The sequence below is a fragment of the Salvia splendens genome, unplaced genomic scaffold, assembly GCF_004379255.2.
Source record: "Salvia splendens isolate huo1 unplaced genomic scaffold, SspV2 ctg690, whole genome shotgun sequence".
Classification (NCBI taxonomy): Eukaryota; Viridiplantae; Streptophyta; class Magnoliopsida; order Lamiales; family Lamiaceae; genus Salvia; species Salvia splendens.
The window spans coordinates 1-18,388 of NW_024599357.1; the positions used below are offsets into that span (position 1 = coordinate 1).

Genomic DNA, 18,388 nt, shown 5'->3' on the forward strand with positions numbered 1-18,388 from the left:
TGTACAGGCGGTACTCTAACTATTACAATCGAAAGGAAACTTGCAACAAATAGAGGAATGAAAATTACAACGGAAATAAAGCAAACCAAAATTTATAAGTCGAGTCGAGGAAAGCCCTCTTCCGCAAGACAAATTACGCCCCGGCTAGTGCTCACGGAATGACGTATTGCCCCCAAAGATAAAACGACTTCCTCCTAGCGTGTAGAAGCACCTCAAACCCGCTAGGCACGGCGAACTTGATGGAGTTCCGAGAATCGAGCTAGACAATGCTCCTAAAAGCAACTAGGATGTAGAGAGCTAAGAGAGATAGAATGTTTTTTTGTGTTGTTGGTGTCTTTCTCATCTCTCAAAACCAATATTATAGGATAGGAGAGACCACTTCAAAAGTCTTGGCATTAAGGATCCCCATTATGTATAAATAAACCACATGAAGGTACCTTAAGTTGAAAACCAAAAGACTTAAGAAAATGAAAGGCTTTGAGACCCTTCCAATTTCACATTTTCCACATGATTCAACAATCCCCCACATTGGTTAGAGCGCTGCAAGCTCAAACCAACACCAGACACAAATGCATGCATGCAGACTCTTGCTCAATTCTCGAGAAACAATATTGCATTTGGAATAGTAGCTTGGGGCTTTGAACTTTCCATAGTCAACACTATCGGGCATACCGGCGGCCTGGTGGACGTGATGCCTTGAACCATTCCTCCTTGGTGTATACCGAGACAATAATATTGACACAATATTATTTACAAACTCATCAGTTCTCACGTTTGTGTCCTTTACTGGCCATGGAACACCACTTTGGATTCATAAGTGATTCACATGTTGAAGCGCCCACACTTCTTCACTTACATAGGTGATTCTTTTCCAGGTATCCTGCAATACCCACCTCCTCGAGGTTTCTAAGAATCATTAAAAGTCAAAACTTAGCCTCTTACCACATGCAGGTTACAACACTCAATGCTTTCTAAAGAATGGGCGAAGATTAAAAATCTTCCGAGTGTTACAACTAGATTCATATAGCTTCGTTTTCCCATTGAACCAAGCCCATGGGATCTCCAATCGTATGGTTGGGTTACCACTATAATCATCTTTTAAGATGTGGTTTTCAGTCCCATTCCTTTTAGCAATTTATGCATTTGATCACGGTTTAAACCTTTTTTAACGGATCCGCTAAGTTATCAACTGACCTTACATAGTCAACTGTGATAACACCACTTGTGATCAATTGTCTGACGGTATTATGTCGCCGACGAATATGTCGAGACTTACCGTTGTATAAGCCACTATGTGCTCTCCCTATAGCTGCTTGGCTATCACAGTATATCACTACTGTCGGCACTGGCTTCTTCCAACATGGAATACATTCTAGGAATTTCTGAGCCACTCGGCTTCTTCCCCTGCTTTATCCAATGCGATAAACTCAGATTCCATGGTGGATCGAGCTATACACGTTTGTTTCGTCGACTTCCACGAAACAGCACCACCCCCCACAGTGAACACATAACCACTCGTCGAGAACGAGTCTTTTGAATCAGAGATCCAATTTGCATCACAGTACCCTTCAAGTACTTGGGGATATCTTGTGTACTGCAGCTCAAAGTTAAGAGTATACTTCAAGTATCTCAAAACCCTACGCAGAGCTTTCCAATGTTCCTTGCTTGGGTTGCTCGTAAATCGGCTCAGCTTATTCACCGTACACGCAAGATCTGGTCGGGTGCAGTTTGTGATAAACATCAAACTCCCTATGATCTTTGCATATTCTTCTTGAGCTATAGGCTCACCCGTGTGCTTACTCAAATGCACGTTGGGTTCCAATGGAGTCTTAGCTGGCTCACAATCGAACGAGTGAAATTTCTTTAGCACTTTCTCAATATAATGAGATTGTGTCAGAGCAATTCCCTCATGATTCCTTTTAATTTTGATTCCGAGAATCACATCAGCTAAACCCATATCTTTCATGTCGAAATTTCTCTTCAACATATTTTTGGTTTCGTTGATAATGGCACTATTGCTGCCCGTAATCAACATATCATCTACATAAAGACACACAATAACAAAACCGTTATCTGTGTTCTTAATGTAAACACACTTATCGCACTCATTGATAGTGAATCCATTTGCCAACATCACGTTGTCAAATTTTAAATGCCATTGTAATGGTGCTTGCTTCAACCCATATAATGACTTTACCAGTTTGCATACTTTACGCTCTTGCCCAGGCACAACAAACCCTTCGGGTTGTTCCATATATATTTCTTCTTCCAGATCACCATTCAGAAACGCAGTTTTCACATCCATTTGGTGAATCTCAAGATTGTGCAAAGCAGCAATCGCAAGAAGCACCCGAATGGAAGTGATTCTCGTAACAGGTGAATAGGTATCAAAAAAGTCATGCCCTTCTTTCTGCTTAAAGCCTTGGACAACTAGGCGAGCTTTGTACTTATCTATAGTACCATCGGGCTTATATTTCCTTTTCAGAATCCACTTGCACCCTAAAGTCTTACAGCCTTCAGGCAAGTCTACTAACACCCAAGTGTTATTTCTCATGATGGATTCAATTTCACTGTTGATAGCTTCTTGCCACCACGCTGCGTCTGGGCCAGACAAAGCTTCCGCCACTGACTTTGGTTCGTCATCCAACATAAAAGTTATGAAGTCGGGACCAAATGTCTTAGCAACTTTAACTCTTTTACCACGTCTTGGTTCAACATCCTCAGGACTTGACCTCGTCCTTTTTGGAGGATTAGAACTAGTGGATTCATCCATCATTCTTTCACTAGAACGATCCTCTTGCTCTCTTACAAGGGTAAACATTCTCAAAGAATATAGCATTCCTTGACTCAATCGTTGTTCCTTCAGCCACGCCAGGCACAGCTGACCTATGGACTAGGAAACGATAGGCACTACTATTAAGTGCATGGCCAATAAAGATGCAATCGACTGTTTTAGGGCCTATTGCAACTTGTTTCGGAGGTGGCACTTCTACCTTCGCTAAACACCCCCACACTTTGAGGTATGAATACGAAGGTTTCTTCCCTTTCCACAACTCATAAGGAGTCACATCCCTTTTTTAGTGGAATTTTGTTCAGGATATGATTCGCTGTTAACACAGCCTCCCCCCCACATGTTCTGGGTAATCCTGAATTAATCAACAAAGCATTCATCATCTCTTTTAGTGTTCGATTTTTGCGTTCAGCAACACCATTTGATTGAGGAGAATATGGAGCTGTGGTTTGGTGAATTATACCACTTGCATGCATAATTCTGCAAACGGCGCTACATACTCACCACCTCTATCACTTCGAACACACTTAATTCGACAATTAAGTTGATTTTCGGCTTCATTTTTGAAGTCTTTAAACGCTTCAATTGCCTCATCTTTACTTCTTAATAAGTAAAGATAACAATACCTTGTGCAATCATCTATAAATGTGATGAAGTACTTTTTACCACCTCTTGTTTGCACAAATTTTCAAATCACATACGTCTGTATGGATTAATTCTAGAGATTTTGTGCTTTGCTCTACCGAATGGAACGGCAGTTTAGCCATTTTGGCTTCAACACACACTTCACATCTTTCTTGTGAGTTAAACTTATCTACTTTTAGTAAATTAAGATTTACTAATCTTTTATAGCATTTAGATTTACATGTCCCAATCTATTATGCCATAAATCAGAGCTCTCAAGCAAATAAGAGGACGTGTCATCTTCCTTATTGCTTATTCCTTTTCCACGGTGAATAACCGTAACATTCATCTCAAAAAGTCCATTTACTAGGTGGCCTTTACCTATGAATTTTCCATACTTGGTCAATAAAACCTTTTCACACTCAAATTCTAGTGAAAATCCATGATTTACTAGAAGTGAGCCTGACACCAAATTATTTCGGATGTCTGGGACATGCAGTACATCCTTAAGGGTAAGAACTTTTCCAGATCCTAATTTTAGGAACACATTACCCACACCAACCACCTTAGAAGAGGCTTGGTTTCCCATACGTACTTTTCTACCTCCAACAGATTTGTAGGTAGAAAAAACGCTTCTCTCGGAGCACACATGACATGTGGCACCCGTATCAACAAACCATTCATTTGGATTGTTACCATGGTTCACGTCGGAGACCATTGCGACCACCTCGTGATCTTTGTAGTTTATAACAACACGTTCAAATAATTTGCACAATATTGTCTCCACCAATAAGTACACAATTATATTGAACCATATGTGCATTGGTATATTCAACAACCCATGCATCCCAATTACTACTACCAAGTCTAAATTGGTCTTGCTTGTCAAATGACAAACGATAAACACAATTCTCAAGAGAGTAGATCTCAAGGAATTAACCATTTCGTAGCCCATGAACATTGGTACTGTTCGTTTCTTCATTCCAGCTTTGGAGCTCATGTTTCCTCCAACTCCAATTGGTATAAACCTGTCTTTAGAAGAGTACACTAATTTGTCTTGCGATTGTTAGAAATAATGGGAAGAAATTTCCAAGCCGTGTACAGGCGGTACTCTAACTATTACAATCGAAAGGAAACTTGCAACAAATAGAGGAATGAAAATTACAACGAAAATAAAGTAAACCAAATTTATAAGTCGAGTCGAGGAAAGCCCTCTTTCCGCAAGACAAATTACGCCCCAGCTAGTGCTCACGGAATGACGTATTGCCCCCAAAGATAAAACGACTTCCTCCTAGCGTGTAGAAGCACCTCAAACCCGCTAGGCACCGGCGAACTTGATGGAGTTCCGAGAACCGAGCTAGACAATGCTCCTAAAAAGCAAACTAGAATGCTTGAGAGCTAGAGAGAAGATAGAATGTTTTGTTTGTGTTGTTGGTGTCTTTCTCATCTCTCAAATCCACCTATTTATAGGATAGGAGAGACCACTTCAAAAGTCTTGGCATTAAGGATCCCCATAAACCACATGAAGGTTACCTTAAGTTGAAAAGCCAAAAGACTTAAGAAAATGAAAGGCTTTGAGACCCTTCCAATTTCTCACATTTTCCACATGATTCCAACAACTCGTGCCGCCAAGAAATAGAACTCTTATTTGCAGACGGAGGGAGTAGATGTTAAGACAAGCATGTCCTTCAATTTGTGAATGGTACATTGAAACCAATACTGGTATTAAACTAAAAACTAGGAGCAGTACCCAACGGAAAATTACTCCCTTCATCCGAAATCACACTTCCCTGTTTTATTTATACCAAAAAAATATCATACTATTTGCTTTTTTTTAATAAACACTGATTAATTGTCTAATTATACATTAAATCTCTTCATTCCTTTTGCTTGCGTATAATAAGTTCACATAATTTCGAAGTTTAACAGAATACGTAAAACGAACGAAGTTAAATCAGTTATGGTAAATTTTCAAAGAAAAAATAGTTAATCAGCCCTTTAAACTTTTAACAAATTATAACACGGTGGGGTAGATGATCTAGTCCGTCACCTACTGCATGATAAGACATAGATAATCAAACAGTTCAAATGGTTAACGTTAACTTTTAGCAGACTCAGAAGCTTCATCAAACTTAACGTTAGACACAAACTACATTCCAATTATCAAATCAAACATTTAAAATGGTTGTTCTTGAAATCTAATTCCTAGCATACAAATCTAAATTAAATGGAAGCATTGTCACAAAAGCATCACTGTGGATCAATTAAATGGTCATTCATTCCTTGGCGGTTTTGTTGATGAGGGATTTGTGAATGTGGGGAATCACACCACCACCGGCTATGGTTCCTTTGATGAGGGTGTCGAGCTCCTCGTCTCCCCGAATTGCCAGCTGCAAGTGCCTAGGCATTATCCTCTTCACTTTAAGATCTTTGCTGGCATTTCCAGCCAACTCAAGCACTTCAGCAGTTAAATACTCGAGAATTGCAGCAGAGTAGACTAGGGCTGGGAAAATATACCGAAATACCGTACCGAAAAAATACCGAAAATACCGAATTTTCGGTATACCGTACTTTTCGGTACGGTATCATACCGTACCGACAGTTTTAGGTACGGTAAAGGTATGCAGTTTGCATATACCGCGGTATACCGCAAATACGGTATATACCGCAGATATATACCTGGGTTTTTAATTTTTATTTGGATTTTTCTTTAATCGAGAAATTAGGATTAAGAGTTAATTTGCTGACATGGGTGATTACTCATTCTTTAGTCATACGCGTGCTATATAGATTATCGAATAGTAGTAATTATTTTATTGATGAAATTTTGAATAAGTTTACAATATTTGCAAAATTAATTTAACATTCGGCAGTATTATGAAGATTGAAGATCATATATGTAATTCAATTCAAAATTAAGGCCATAAGCTATTTTTCATTAATTAGTTTGTGTAGTTGTTGACCTACTAACCACTAATACGGCGTATTTAGATGTTTAACACGTCACTATTTTACTGTATTTCGTACGTTCACATGATGTGGTGCATTTTATTTTGATACTACCTCTTTTTTAAAAAATATAATGACACAAGTTTTAATTCACAATTAATAAAATAAAATAAAAGAATTGATAAAGTAAGAGATATAATATACTCCATCCAATTCAATGAAACAAAAGTATCATTTTATCATTTGAAACTATCATTTTATCCCCTCAAACTATCATTTTATGATGCAAAAGTATCATTTTATCATCCAAAAATCTAAAACTATCATTATGAAACAAAAGTATCATTTTATCATTTGAAACTATCATTTTATCCCCTCAAACTATCATTTTATGATGCAAAAGTATCATTTTATCATCCAAAAATCTAAAACTATCATTATGAAACAAAAGTATCATTTTATCATTTGAAACTATCATTTTATCCCCTCAAACTATCATTTTCTGATGCAAAAGTATCATTTTATCATCCAAAGAACTAAAACTATCATTATGAAACAAAAATATCATTTTATCATTTGAAACTATCATTTTGTCCCCTCAAACTATCATTTTATGATGTAAAAGTATCATTTTATCCAACCAAAGAACTCAAACAATCAATTTATCATGCAAAAGTATCATTTTATCATTTGAAACTATCATTTTGTCCTCTCAAACGACAGTCGACTTTATATGTGAAGTGGCTAAAAGATAGTATTTTTTTATTTAATGATAGTTTCAGGGGATAAAATAATAGTTTCAGGGGATAAAATGATAGTTTCAAATGATAAAAGGATACTTTTGCATAAAATGATAAAATGATAGTTTCAGTGGATAAAATGATAGTTTGAAATGATAAAATGATAGTTTCAAATGATAAAATGATACTTTTGCATAATATGATAAAATGATAGTTTCAAATGATAGTTTCGGAGGATAAAATGATAGTTTGAAATGATAAAATGATAGTTTCAAATGATAAAAGGATACTTTTGCATAAAATGATAAAATGATAGTTTCAGTGGATTAAATGATAGTTTGAAATGATAAAATGATAGTTTCAAATGATAAAATGATACTTTTGCATAATATGATAAAATGATAGTTTCAAATGATAGTTTCGGAGGATAAAATGATAGTTTGAAATGATAAAATGATAGTTTCAAATACAAATCGTGTAATTGAAAACACTTGTTCACAAAACAACTATAAATCTAACATGTAAACATAATACAAAGGCTGGGTCCGTCAATACTCAGTTCAGTACTATGTAATTCTTCTGGCAAAATAGCGTGTGGCTCAAACCTTAGCATGCGACATTCCTGCGAAAACACATAACAAACTGTGCCTTTTTGAATTTGCCTCAAACTGCATACGAAAATTTAGAGTTTAGACAGAAAGGTATCTTGGCGATTTGCTTAATTCCCATCTTTCTGGACATATCCGTAACAAAATCATTATATCCAATGAATAGATTATAGTTATAATCCATAAAAACGATGAGAAGCCAATTAGCTTATTAATTTTCCTGGTTAGCTTAAGATTAATTGCATATAAGCTGATAAAATGATACTTTAATGTGACAAAATGACATAAAACTGATAAAATGATACCTTTGCCCGATAGAATGATACTTTCAACCTATAGAATGATAATTTTGCCCGGTAGAATGATACTTTCAGCCGATAGAATGATAGGTATTTTTGGTGTATAAAATGACATTTTCATTTAATAAAATGATACTTTTGCCCGATAGAATGATACTTTTAGCCTATAGAATGATAGTTTTGCCGGGTAGAATGATACTTTCAGCCGATAGAATGATAGGTATTTTTGGTGTATAAAATGACATTTTTGTTTAATAAAATGATACTTTTACCTTATAAAATGATAATCTAAGCGGATAAAATGACAGTAAGCTTATAAAAATGATAGTTTAGCTGAAGAAATTGCATATAAGCTGATAAAATAATACTTTAACGTGACAAAATGACATAAAACTGATAAAATGATACCTTTTCCCGATAGAATGATACTTCCAGCCTATAGAATGATAGTTTTGCCGGGTAGAATAATACTTTCAGCCGATAGAATAATAGATATTTTTAGTGTATAAAATGACATTTTTGTTTAATAAAATGATACTTTTACCTTATAAAATGATAATCTAAACGGATAAAATGACAGTAAGCTTATAAAAATGATAGTTTAGCTGGAGAAATTGCATATAAACTGATAAAATGATACTTTAACTTGACAAAATGACATACAACTGATAAAATGATATCTTTTCCCGATAGAATGATACTTTCAGCCTATAGAATGATACTTTTGCCGGATAGAATGATACTTTCTGCCGATAGAATGATAGGTATTTTTGGTGTATAAAATGACATTTTTGTTTAATAAAATGATACTTTTACCTTATAAAATGATAATCTAAGCGGATAAAATGACAGTTAGCTTATAAAAATGATATTTTAGCTAGAGAAATTGCATATAAGCTGATAAAATGATACTTTAACGTGACAAAATGTCATAAAACTGATAAAATGATACCTTTGCCCGATAGAATGATACTTTAAGCCTATAGAATGATAGTTTTGCCCGGTAGAATGCTATCTATTTTTGGAATGTATAAAATGACATTTTTGTTTAATAAAATGATATTTTTACATTATAAAATGATAATGTAAGCGGATAAAATAACAGTAAGCTTATAAAAATGATAGTTTAGCTGGAGAAATTGCATATAAGCTGATAAAATTATTCTTTAACGTGACAAAATGACATAAAACTGATAAAATGATAGTTTTGCCGTATAGAATGATACTTTCAGACGATGGAATGATACTTTCAGCCGATAGAATAATATGTATTTTTGGTGTATAAAATGACATTTTTGTTTACTAAAATGATACTTTTACCTTATAAAATGATAATCTAAGCGGCTAAAATGACAGTTAGCTTATAAAAATGATAGTTTAGCTGGAGAAATTGCATATAAGCTGAAAATGATACTTTAACGTGACAAAATGACATAAAACTGATAAAATGATACTTTTGCCCTATAGAATGATACTTTCAGTCTATAGAATGATACTTTGAGCCGATAGAATGATAGGTATTTTTGGTGTATAAAATGACATTTTTGTTTAATAAAATGATACTTTTACCTTATAAAATGATAATCTAAACGGATAAAATGACAGTTAGCTTATAAAAATGATAGTTTAGCTGGAGAAATTGCATATAAGATGATAAAATGATACTTTAACGTGACAAAATGACATAAAACTGATAAAATGATACTTTTGCCCTATAGAATGATACTTTCAGTCTATAGAATGATACTTTGAGCCGATAGAATGATAGGTATTTTTGGTGTATAAAATGACATTTTTGTTTAATAAAATGATACTTTTACCTTATAAAATGATAATCTAAGCGGATAAAATGACAGTTAGCTTATAAAAATGATAGTTTAGCTGGAGAAATTGCATATAAGATGATAAAATGATACTTTAACGTGACAAAATGACATAAAACTGATAAAATGATACCTTTGCCCGATAGAATGATACTTTCAGCCTATAGAATGATAGTTTTGCCGGGTAGAATGATACTTTCTGCCGATAGAATGATAGGTATTTTTGGTGTATAAAATGACATTTTTGTTTAATAAAATGATACTTTTGCCCGATAGAATGATACTTTTAGCCTATAGAATGATAGTTTTGCCGGGTAGAATGATACTACTTTCAGCCGATAGAATGATAGGTATTTTTGGTGTATAAAATGACATTTTTGTTTAATAAAATGATACTTTTACCTTATAAAATGATAATCTAAGCGGATAAAATGACAGTAAGCTTATAAAAATGATAGTTTAGCTGGAGAAATTACATATAAGCTGATAAAATGATACTTTAACGTGACAAAATGACATAAAACTGATAAAATGATAGTTTTGCCGTATAGAATGATACTTTCAGACGATAGAATGATACTTTCAGCCGATAGAATGAACTCAAAAATGGCGTATGTGGGAAGTAGAGATGCCCACGGTTCGAAAACCGGCGGTTCCGGTTCGGAACCGCCGGTTCCGGTTTTGGCGGAAGCGGAACCGGAACCGGACCGTGAGGCTATTTCACGGTTCCGGTTCCGGTTCGAAAACCGGGCGGTTCCGGTTCCGGTTCGGAACCGCCGATTTTCCGGCGGTTTTGGCGGTTCCGGTTTTTGAACCGGCGGTTTCGCCGGTTCAATTTTTTTTTTTTTTTTTTTTTTTTTTTAAATTTGAAATTTGGCTTTATACAACAAATCGGAACAAGACAATGCATAATTCAAGCACAAATAAGACGAATAAGGAGAAAATGAAATAAATTTTATTGATTTTGAGTTGTAACGGACAACGATACATTACAATTTACAATACATAAGTATACAATACAACAACATACAACAATGTAATATAATTTACAAGTGTCGTCGGGCGTCGGCTCGTCGCCTCGTCGGACTCGGAAGGTAAATTTAAAAAAAAATGAATGGGGGGGAAAAAGGAAAAATTGAAAAGGGCTTGAGATCAACTTAAACTTTCAAAGTTAAACTTTCAAATTTAAGTTGAGTTGCCTACGTATCCACAATTTTATTGAGGAATCAAAGCCCACGTAGTTCTCTTACCTTGGGATCAACCCTTTTTTCTTGCAAAATGTTGCCCATTTTCTAAGCAAACACATATCAACACGCTATATACACATTGCTACATTTCTAATAGGGGCAATTTGATCTTCCAAAGCAATCAATGCAGCAATGTGTATATAGCGTGCTGATATGTGTTTGCTTAGAAAATGGGCAACATTTTGCAAGAAAAAAAGGTTGATTCCAAGGTAAGATTTCATAGATCATTCAGGATGCGGCTAAGTTGTACTTGAAGATCATTAAAATATATTCCGCATTTGATATTTATCAAATGGGGAATATATTTTAATGATCTTCAAGTACAACATAGCCGCATCCTGAATGATCTATGAAATAGGGGGAAAAAAAAAAATTGAAAAGGGCTTGAGCTCAACTTAAACTTTCGAAGTTAAACTTTTCAAATTTAAGTTGAGGTGCCTACGTATCCACAATTTTATTGAGGAATCAAAGCCCACGTAGTTCTCTTACCTTGCTTACCTTTTTGGTCGGCAGTGCTCGCCGTTCACCGCCCCGTCGACTCATTGCTAATGTTGAGTGCTATCGCTTCTGACCTCGTCATCGCCATCGGAAGAAAATTCTTCACCATCACTCTCTACACGGAAGTCGAAATCCGGCTCTTGTGCTCTCATGTCCGCCTTTGCCCAATCGTCAAGTAACATAGTGGCTTCCATGTTCTTGGCGGAGAGATTGCTCCTTTTGTCGTCTAGGACACAACCGCCGACACTAAAAGCTTGTTCAACGGCGACGGTGGAAGCGGGAACGGCGAATATCTCCTTAGCCATGATGGAGAGTATCGGAAACTCTTTGTCATGTGTTCCCCACCAATTAAGGACGTCAATTTGTTGAGTAGGAGGACCTGCATCTTGAAAAATAGAGCGCGATTCCAAATATATATCTAATTCACTAGTCGCTCTAGTCCTATTGGTTGTAGTACCGTATAGATCTTGCAATTGTGATACTACGTCGGGATCGATCATGACATTGGAAAAATCCCTCCACCAAAATCAAATGTAGAAGGACTAGGAGGAGCACGTACCTGGTGAGCGGTGTTATACCGCATTTCATATTCCGCGTAGAGAGAACGAAGTGCACTATCTAACCTATGTTTGATTTCATCAACATCCGGAATACTTAGTTCGAAGCATTCTCCTCTTGTCAAGCCCATTTCGCGGAGTTGAGAAAAATCCAAAGCGTGCAAACAACCATAGTACATGTCTAAAATTTTATAAACACCATGCAACTTCCACTTTGGATCCAAGCATTTTGCAATCAAAAACACATTTGGAATACGTGAAAAATATTTTAACCATTTTTCAACCATGTAAAACAAAATAGCCTTCAACTCAACGAATTGAGTATTTTTCACACAAGTTTTAAAACCAATTGCCACATACATGCAATGCTCCAAAACGCGCACAGAAGTAGGATAATAAACACCGGATAACTCAACAGTGGCATTTTTGAAAGCGCGGAATAATCGAAATAAATCCATGCTGTGGTCCCAACAAGCGGGTATCAAAATCAAATCAGAAGGAACATGAGGACAACTTCTAAAAAATCACATAAATACTCAATGTGGTTCAAAGTCGACTCCAACATATCATATGTCGAGTTCCACCGAGTTGAAACATCCAAACGAAAGTTGGTGTACCTGCATTGCTTACCATGACAATATCTCTTCCAAGCTCTACCAATAGGAGCTTTGTTATGAATCAACTTCACAGCAGTTCTAATAGGATCAACATACTTTTGCCACAAATCGATGGCATCTTGAACACACAAATTCAAAATATGGGCAATACATCGCACATGGAAATATTTACCATCAATAACAGGAGAACATGCACTGATTAAATCATCTATGCTAGCAGTGTTAGCGCTAGCATTGTCAAAACCAATAGAAAAAATTTTATTGATCAATTGAAATTCATTCAAAACTTGAATGATCAATTGAGCAATTGCTTGTGCAGTGTGTGGTGCGGGAAATTCCCGAAATGCAATCAAACGTTTGTTCAAAGTCCAACTGTGATCAACGAAATGCACCGTGATGCCCATATACGAATTTTTACAAAAACAATCAGTCCACACATCAGAACAAATAGAAACTTTATGCCCTAAGTTAATAATAAACGTACCTAATTGCGCCTTCTTTTCCATGCATTGTCGAACAACGGCTCGCGTCATTGAAGTTCGACTCAATTTTCTTGCAGCGGCATTATATACTTGCCGCATACTCGACTCAAAAGCATCGTTATCAAAAGCATTGAATGGAAAATGTTTCATAACGGCAAATCTAGACATCACATTAAGAGCATTTTTGTGATCATATTTCAAAAGAGTATTGCTACACATACCTGATGTTTGGGATGAACCCGTCGTCCCACTTCCGACTCCATGTTGAAAGTTGAGTTGAGTTTGGGTTGGAGCGATACCAAACTCGACCGGATGCGCTTTCTCCAGGTGACGGGTAAATGTACCGTACCCTCCACCCTTTCGGAATGTGTATACGTTTTCGCAATAGTTGCAATACACATTATAAGTGTTTGGATCGTTACTATCTTGTACCCTCTTGAAATGTTTCACGAAGATGTTTGAGGTTAAAGACCTTTCAGCTGGTCTAGGAGGTTGAGGAGGTTGTCCACGTCCACGACCACCACGACCACGCCGACTCCTTGGTGGTGGTGGGGGTGGCATTTCTTGAACCTCTTCTACCTCCTCCCCCTCCTCCTCGTCGTCATCATCATCATCATCATCGTCTTCATCAACATTCACGGGGGTTGGACTTTGTTGGGAATAGGCACCGCGACCGGGAGCACCACTACCGGTACCAACATAAGCATCGCCTTGGTATTGAGAGCGAGAGAGAGCAATAGCATGTGCCACATCTTGCTCTTCTCGAGCCTACAAAATAATATTTGTATTGTAAATACAAAATAAAATTATGAACAATAATGAAATGTAATTCAAAATTAATGAAATTAGTAGATAATAAATATTAACCTGCCACTCATCCATGTTCATTTGAGAAATTTCATCAATAACGGATCTCCGAGATGGCCTCTTGGCCTTTCCCTTTCCCTTATCAACACGACCTTCTCGGGATGAAGACATATTGGAATGGTATGTAGAAATGTAGAAATATGGAATAATATATTTTTTTTTGTTTTAGTAATTGAGAAAGAAAGACAACTTATAGAACTACGGGAACAAGTATAACTGTATAAGTGTATAACAATGCGTAATAAGAGTAGCAATTGCGTAATTAAATGGAAGCACAATAGCACAAATGAGAAATTGGAGACAAAGAGAGAGAATTGAGAGATTGAAGAGAGAAACTCTTATTAACACAAGAGTGGGGTGAATGTAAATGAGGATAGAGGGGGGTATTTATAGAAAAAAATGAGGGGGAAAATGGAAGAATTCGAATTTGAAATTTAAAAAAAAAAAAAAAAATTTGAATTTTCACAAAACCGGCGGTTTTGGCGGAAAACCGCCGGAACCGGCGGAACCGCCGGTTTCCGGGCCAAAACCGCCGGTTTCCGAAATAAAACCGCCGGTTCGGTCAACGAACCGTCTGCAAAAGCTGCTCCATTGTCGCCTCGTGCTCCGCGCCGCCTCGAAAGTCACTAAACCGGCGGTTAACCGCCGGTTTTTTCCGGTTAACCGCCGGTTAACCGCCGAAAAACCGGCGGTTTCGACCGTTTTTGAAGATCACCACCGGCCCCTCATCCCCCTGCCTCGATTTAAGCGCCGGAACCGGCGGTTCCACGGTTAACCGCCGGTTCCGAACCGTCCCGAACCGCCGGTTCGGTGACGGTTCCGGTTCGAAATATCTTGAACCTGAACCGGACCGCGAACCGAATTGCGCCGGTTCCGGTTCCGGTTCCGGAACCGCCGGTTCCGGTTCGGCGGTTAACCGCCGGAACCGGAACCGGTGGGCATGTCTAGTGGGAAGATTTGACTATTTGAGAAACCACCCAAGTGGAAGAATGAAATTTGCGTGCCTTAGGAAGAAAATAACTAGATACTAATCTATTTCTTGGCTCTGGAGGCTATCAAACGACCCCTTAGGAAGAAAGTAGTTGTCCAGTTTTATGCATCTTTGTCGAGCTTGCTAGAATTTAGTAGGAAAATTAACACTCTTTATCTTTGTAGTCTGTGTTCTTATTTGCAAAATATTGAGGCAAAATATTGTAGCAAAATATTGTGATTTCTGCAAAGTTGCAGCAATACCAGTTTGTATTTTTATGCGGTATTCGGTATACCGTACCGTGATTTCGGTATACCGCATATTGCGGTATACCAAAATCGCGGTATACCGCATATTGCGGTATACCGAAATCACGGTACGGTATACCGAAATGTCGGTAAGGTATCGGTATCAGAATTTTGGTATACCGACTTTTCGGTATACTGGTATGCGGTATACCGAAAAAAACGGTACGGTAAAGGTATGCATTTTGGCCATACCACACTTTTCGGTACGGTATGCGGTATGGCCATTTCGGCGCGGTATACAGTACCGTTCCAACCCTAGAGTAGACAGCTGCTGTTGCTCCAACTCTACCGGTATACCGAAAAAAACGGTACGGTAAAGGTATGCATTTTGGCCATACCACACTTTTCGGTACGGTATGCGGTATGGCCATTTCGGCGCGGTATACCGTACCGTTCCAACCCTAGAGTAGACAGCTGCTGTTGCTCCAACTCTTCCATTGGCATTGGTTCTCGACTTGAGGTGCCGATGAATCCTTCCCACGGGAAACTAAAAGAAACGAATGAACTAACGTTGAAACATATGTGCCTTAACCAGTCACACAACCAACATGGGCCATAGAAATCAAAACTTTTCTAGACAAGACTTCTTCCATGATCTATATAAACACGAAAAGCGATCAAGAACATACCACCTAAAGGAGTACTACAATATAACATAACTAGCCAATAAGAGAAACCATAGTCAAATCATATCATTCCATTTAGAAATAGGGATCTCTACACAACCCATCCCACTTAACAAACCCTTTCGAACGTGCCTATTTAACGTACGAGAAAGGAACTCAACCACTTCAACTTGACTAAAATCCTATCTAGATGCACAAAAATCCACAAGACAAACCAGTAATGAGATGAGCAATGTGAGAGGCTAACTTCAACTGGACAAAGATTCAAATTACTAGTGAAATAGTGTCATTTATAAACTCAATTACTCAACCTATATACTATAATAAGATAAAAAAACAGTCAAACTAGCTGGTATGACAAGTTTATGGTTGTATTGAGCTGTATTTATACCTGGAGGCCAGCACGAGCTGACCGCGAAATAGGCCGCTTCTTGTTCTTGTCCTTGTTAGCTGCTGCAGCTGCCATTGTCTTCCCTGCCAAGAGCCCCTTTCCACCTTTCCCCGCCATTCTACTCTCGATACAGCTTCAGCACTAACAGATTAGACAGAAACAATTTCACATTATTCTGGAACAAAGAACTAAACCATAAACATACATAGTTCCAAATAACAAAGGGCAAAATATTTCCTTACAATTAAAGATTACCCTAAAGAATTATATTCATCTAAACTTAACATCCAAGAAGCAAATCTCACTAGTTAATTGATATAATTTCAGAAATAACTCTTTTTTTTCTTTTATCCACCACTAAATCTCAAGAAAATCACATCAATTTTCTACTAATATTTACTCAAATTCCATTGTTTTTTCAATTTTTCTCGATCCTGACAAATAATTGGGGATAAACACGAAGAAAACACACATAAATCAAGATTTAATTCGTGTTGTGCAACGGATCTGGTCAAGTTAATTGATAAATCACTGATCTACAACCTAAATGAAACATCAACACAGCTCAAGCACCAAATAAATCACATCTAAGAAATAAAGGAAAATATTAAACGATAAAACGTAGTATTACCTGAGGAATTAGATAAAACAACAGTAACAGAAACGTAGAAGAGAGGAGAACGAACGTTGCGAGTATAATTTTTGGTAAGCAGTCAAGAGAGGGGATTTAATGCGTTTTTGGAAGGTTTTTAAATGCGGATTGGAATTTTGGCGGTTGCTTATGGGAGGGAATAACAAATCGGAAAAATATTTTATATTCGTACTAAATTACGATTGTGCCCTTGAAGAATACAGTACTGGATTAAATCTGAATATTGTATTTAGGCCATCCACAATAGTAATAGCCCAGCAATAACCTAGCCATAGCCTAGCCACTGCCACATCATCAACACTAAAAATCCTCCTGCCACATCATCAAAACAAGCAAATAGCACAGCAATAGCTCAGTCATAGCCTAGCCACATAATATCCACATCACTATTAACAAATATATACAAAATAAATAATTAACAATCACACAATATACGAAATTTAATTTACGAGACATATACGGGATAAATTTAATAATACTATTAAAATTTAAAAAAGTACAATAATTTAAAAAAATACATTAATTTAAAAAAAATACAATAATAAAAAGGAGTGCCAATTCACTCCTCGTCTCCGTCGTCGCCGCCTCTGTCGTTGTCGCCACCATCGCCGGCGCGGACTCCCCCCCGTTGGCATCCCGGAAAACATCTGCTGCCACGGGTACATGTTGTAGTACCCGGGCATCTGACCCCATCCACTTCCCACGGGGATCGACGGAGTTTGTGACCCGCTACTCTCGGAACTAGGCTCGTTGTTGAGATCCATTTCCCGTTGTTGATCTTGTACAGAAATTAAGATAGAGAGAGTACTCGTTAAAACAAGTGGTGCAAATGAAAATGACGAGCAAAGCGCGTATATATAGTGTTTCGGAAAAAAAAAAATTTAATTTCGCGCTAGGCGGTGCGCTGGGCGATCCGGGCGCTGCAATAGCGCCGAGCGGATCGCCCAGCGCCACGAAACCGCCCAGCGCTGCGCGGTTTCTCTCTCCATTCGTCCGCTGGGCGACTGTAATAGACCGCCCAGCGAACCGCCCAGCGCCGGCGGTCGGCTGGGCGCTATTGTGGATGGTCTTAGAGTTGACATTCACAATAGTGGACGCTAGCTCATTTTCAATTTCTTCTTCTTCCTGTTACGTTAGTATATTACTCCAATTAATGTTTAGTATCTCTATTTCTACATCAACATTTTTATTTTGTTTATTTTTTTGTCAAACATGATTTATTATTATAATCAAATATAATAAATTGAAATACCAAAATCAAGTTAATACGAAAATCTTCATTGTATTAGAACTTTGAAAAACAATTCAATGATAAACAACCTTTAAAAAATACAAATGC

General features: G+C 37.2%; 1 protein-coding gene across 1 annotated transcript; it reads right to left on the reverse strand.

Annotated features, from left to right (window-relative positions):
- Positions 1 to 5,691: 5,691 nt before the first annotated feature.
- LOC121790973 (probable histone H2A variant 3) lies at positions 5,692 to 17,136 on the reverse strand. The gene is made up of 5 exons (XM_042189057.1): positions 17,029 to 17,136; positions 16,398 to 16,538; positions 15,793 to 15,867; position 15,635; positions 5,692 to 5,912 (listed from the first exon to the last, which is right to left on the reverse strand). Exons 2-5 carry the CDS (start codon positions 16,512 to 16,514, stop codon positions 5,692 to 5,694), a joined length of 414 nt encoding a protein of 137 aa, XP_042044991.1. The 5' UTR covers positions 16,515 to 16,538; positions 17,029 to 17,136.
- Positions 17,137 to 18,388: the final 1,252 nt, after the last annotated feature.

Bases quoted from the DNA above. Each gene is read 5' to 3' on its own strand.
- LOC121790973 (XM_042189057.1), bottom strand. From the start codon at position 16,514: ATGGCGGGGAAAGGTGGAAAGGGGCTCTTGGCAGGGAAGACAATGGCA. The intron at 15,868-16,397 runs GTATAAATACAG...CGTTTCTTTTAG, and splicing joins CAGCTCGTGCTGGCCTCCAG to TTTCCCGTGGGAAGGATTCA.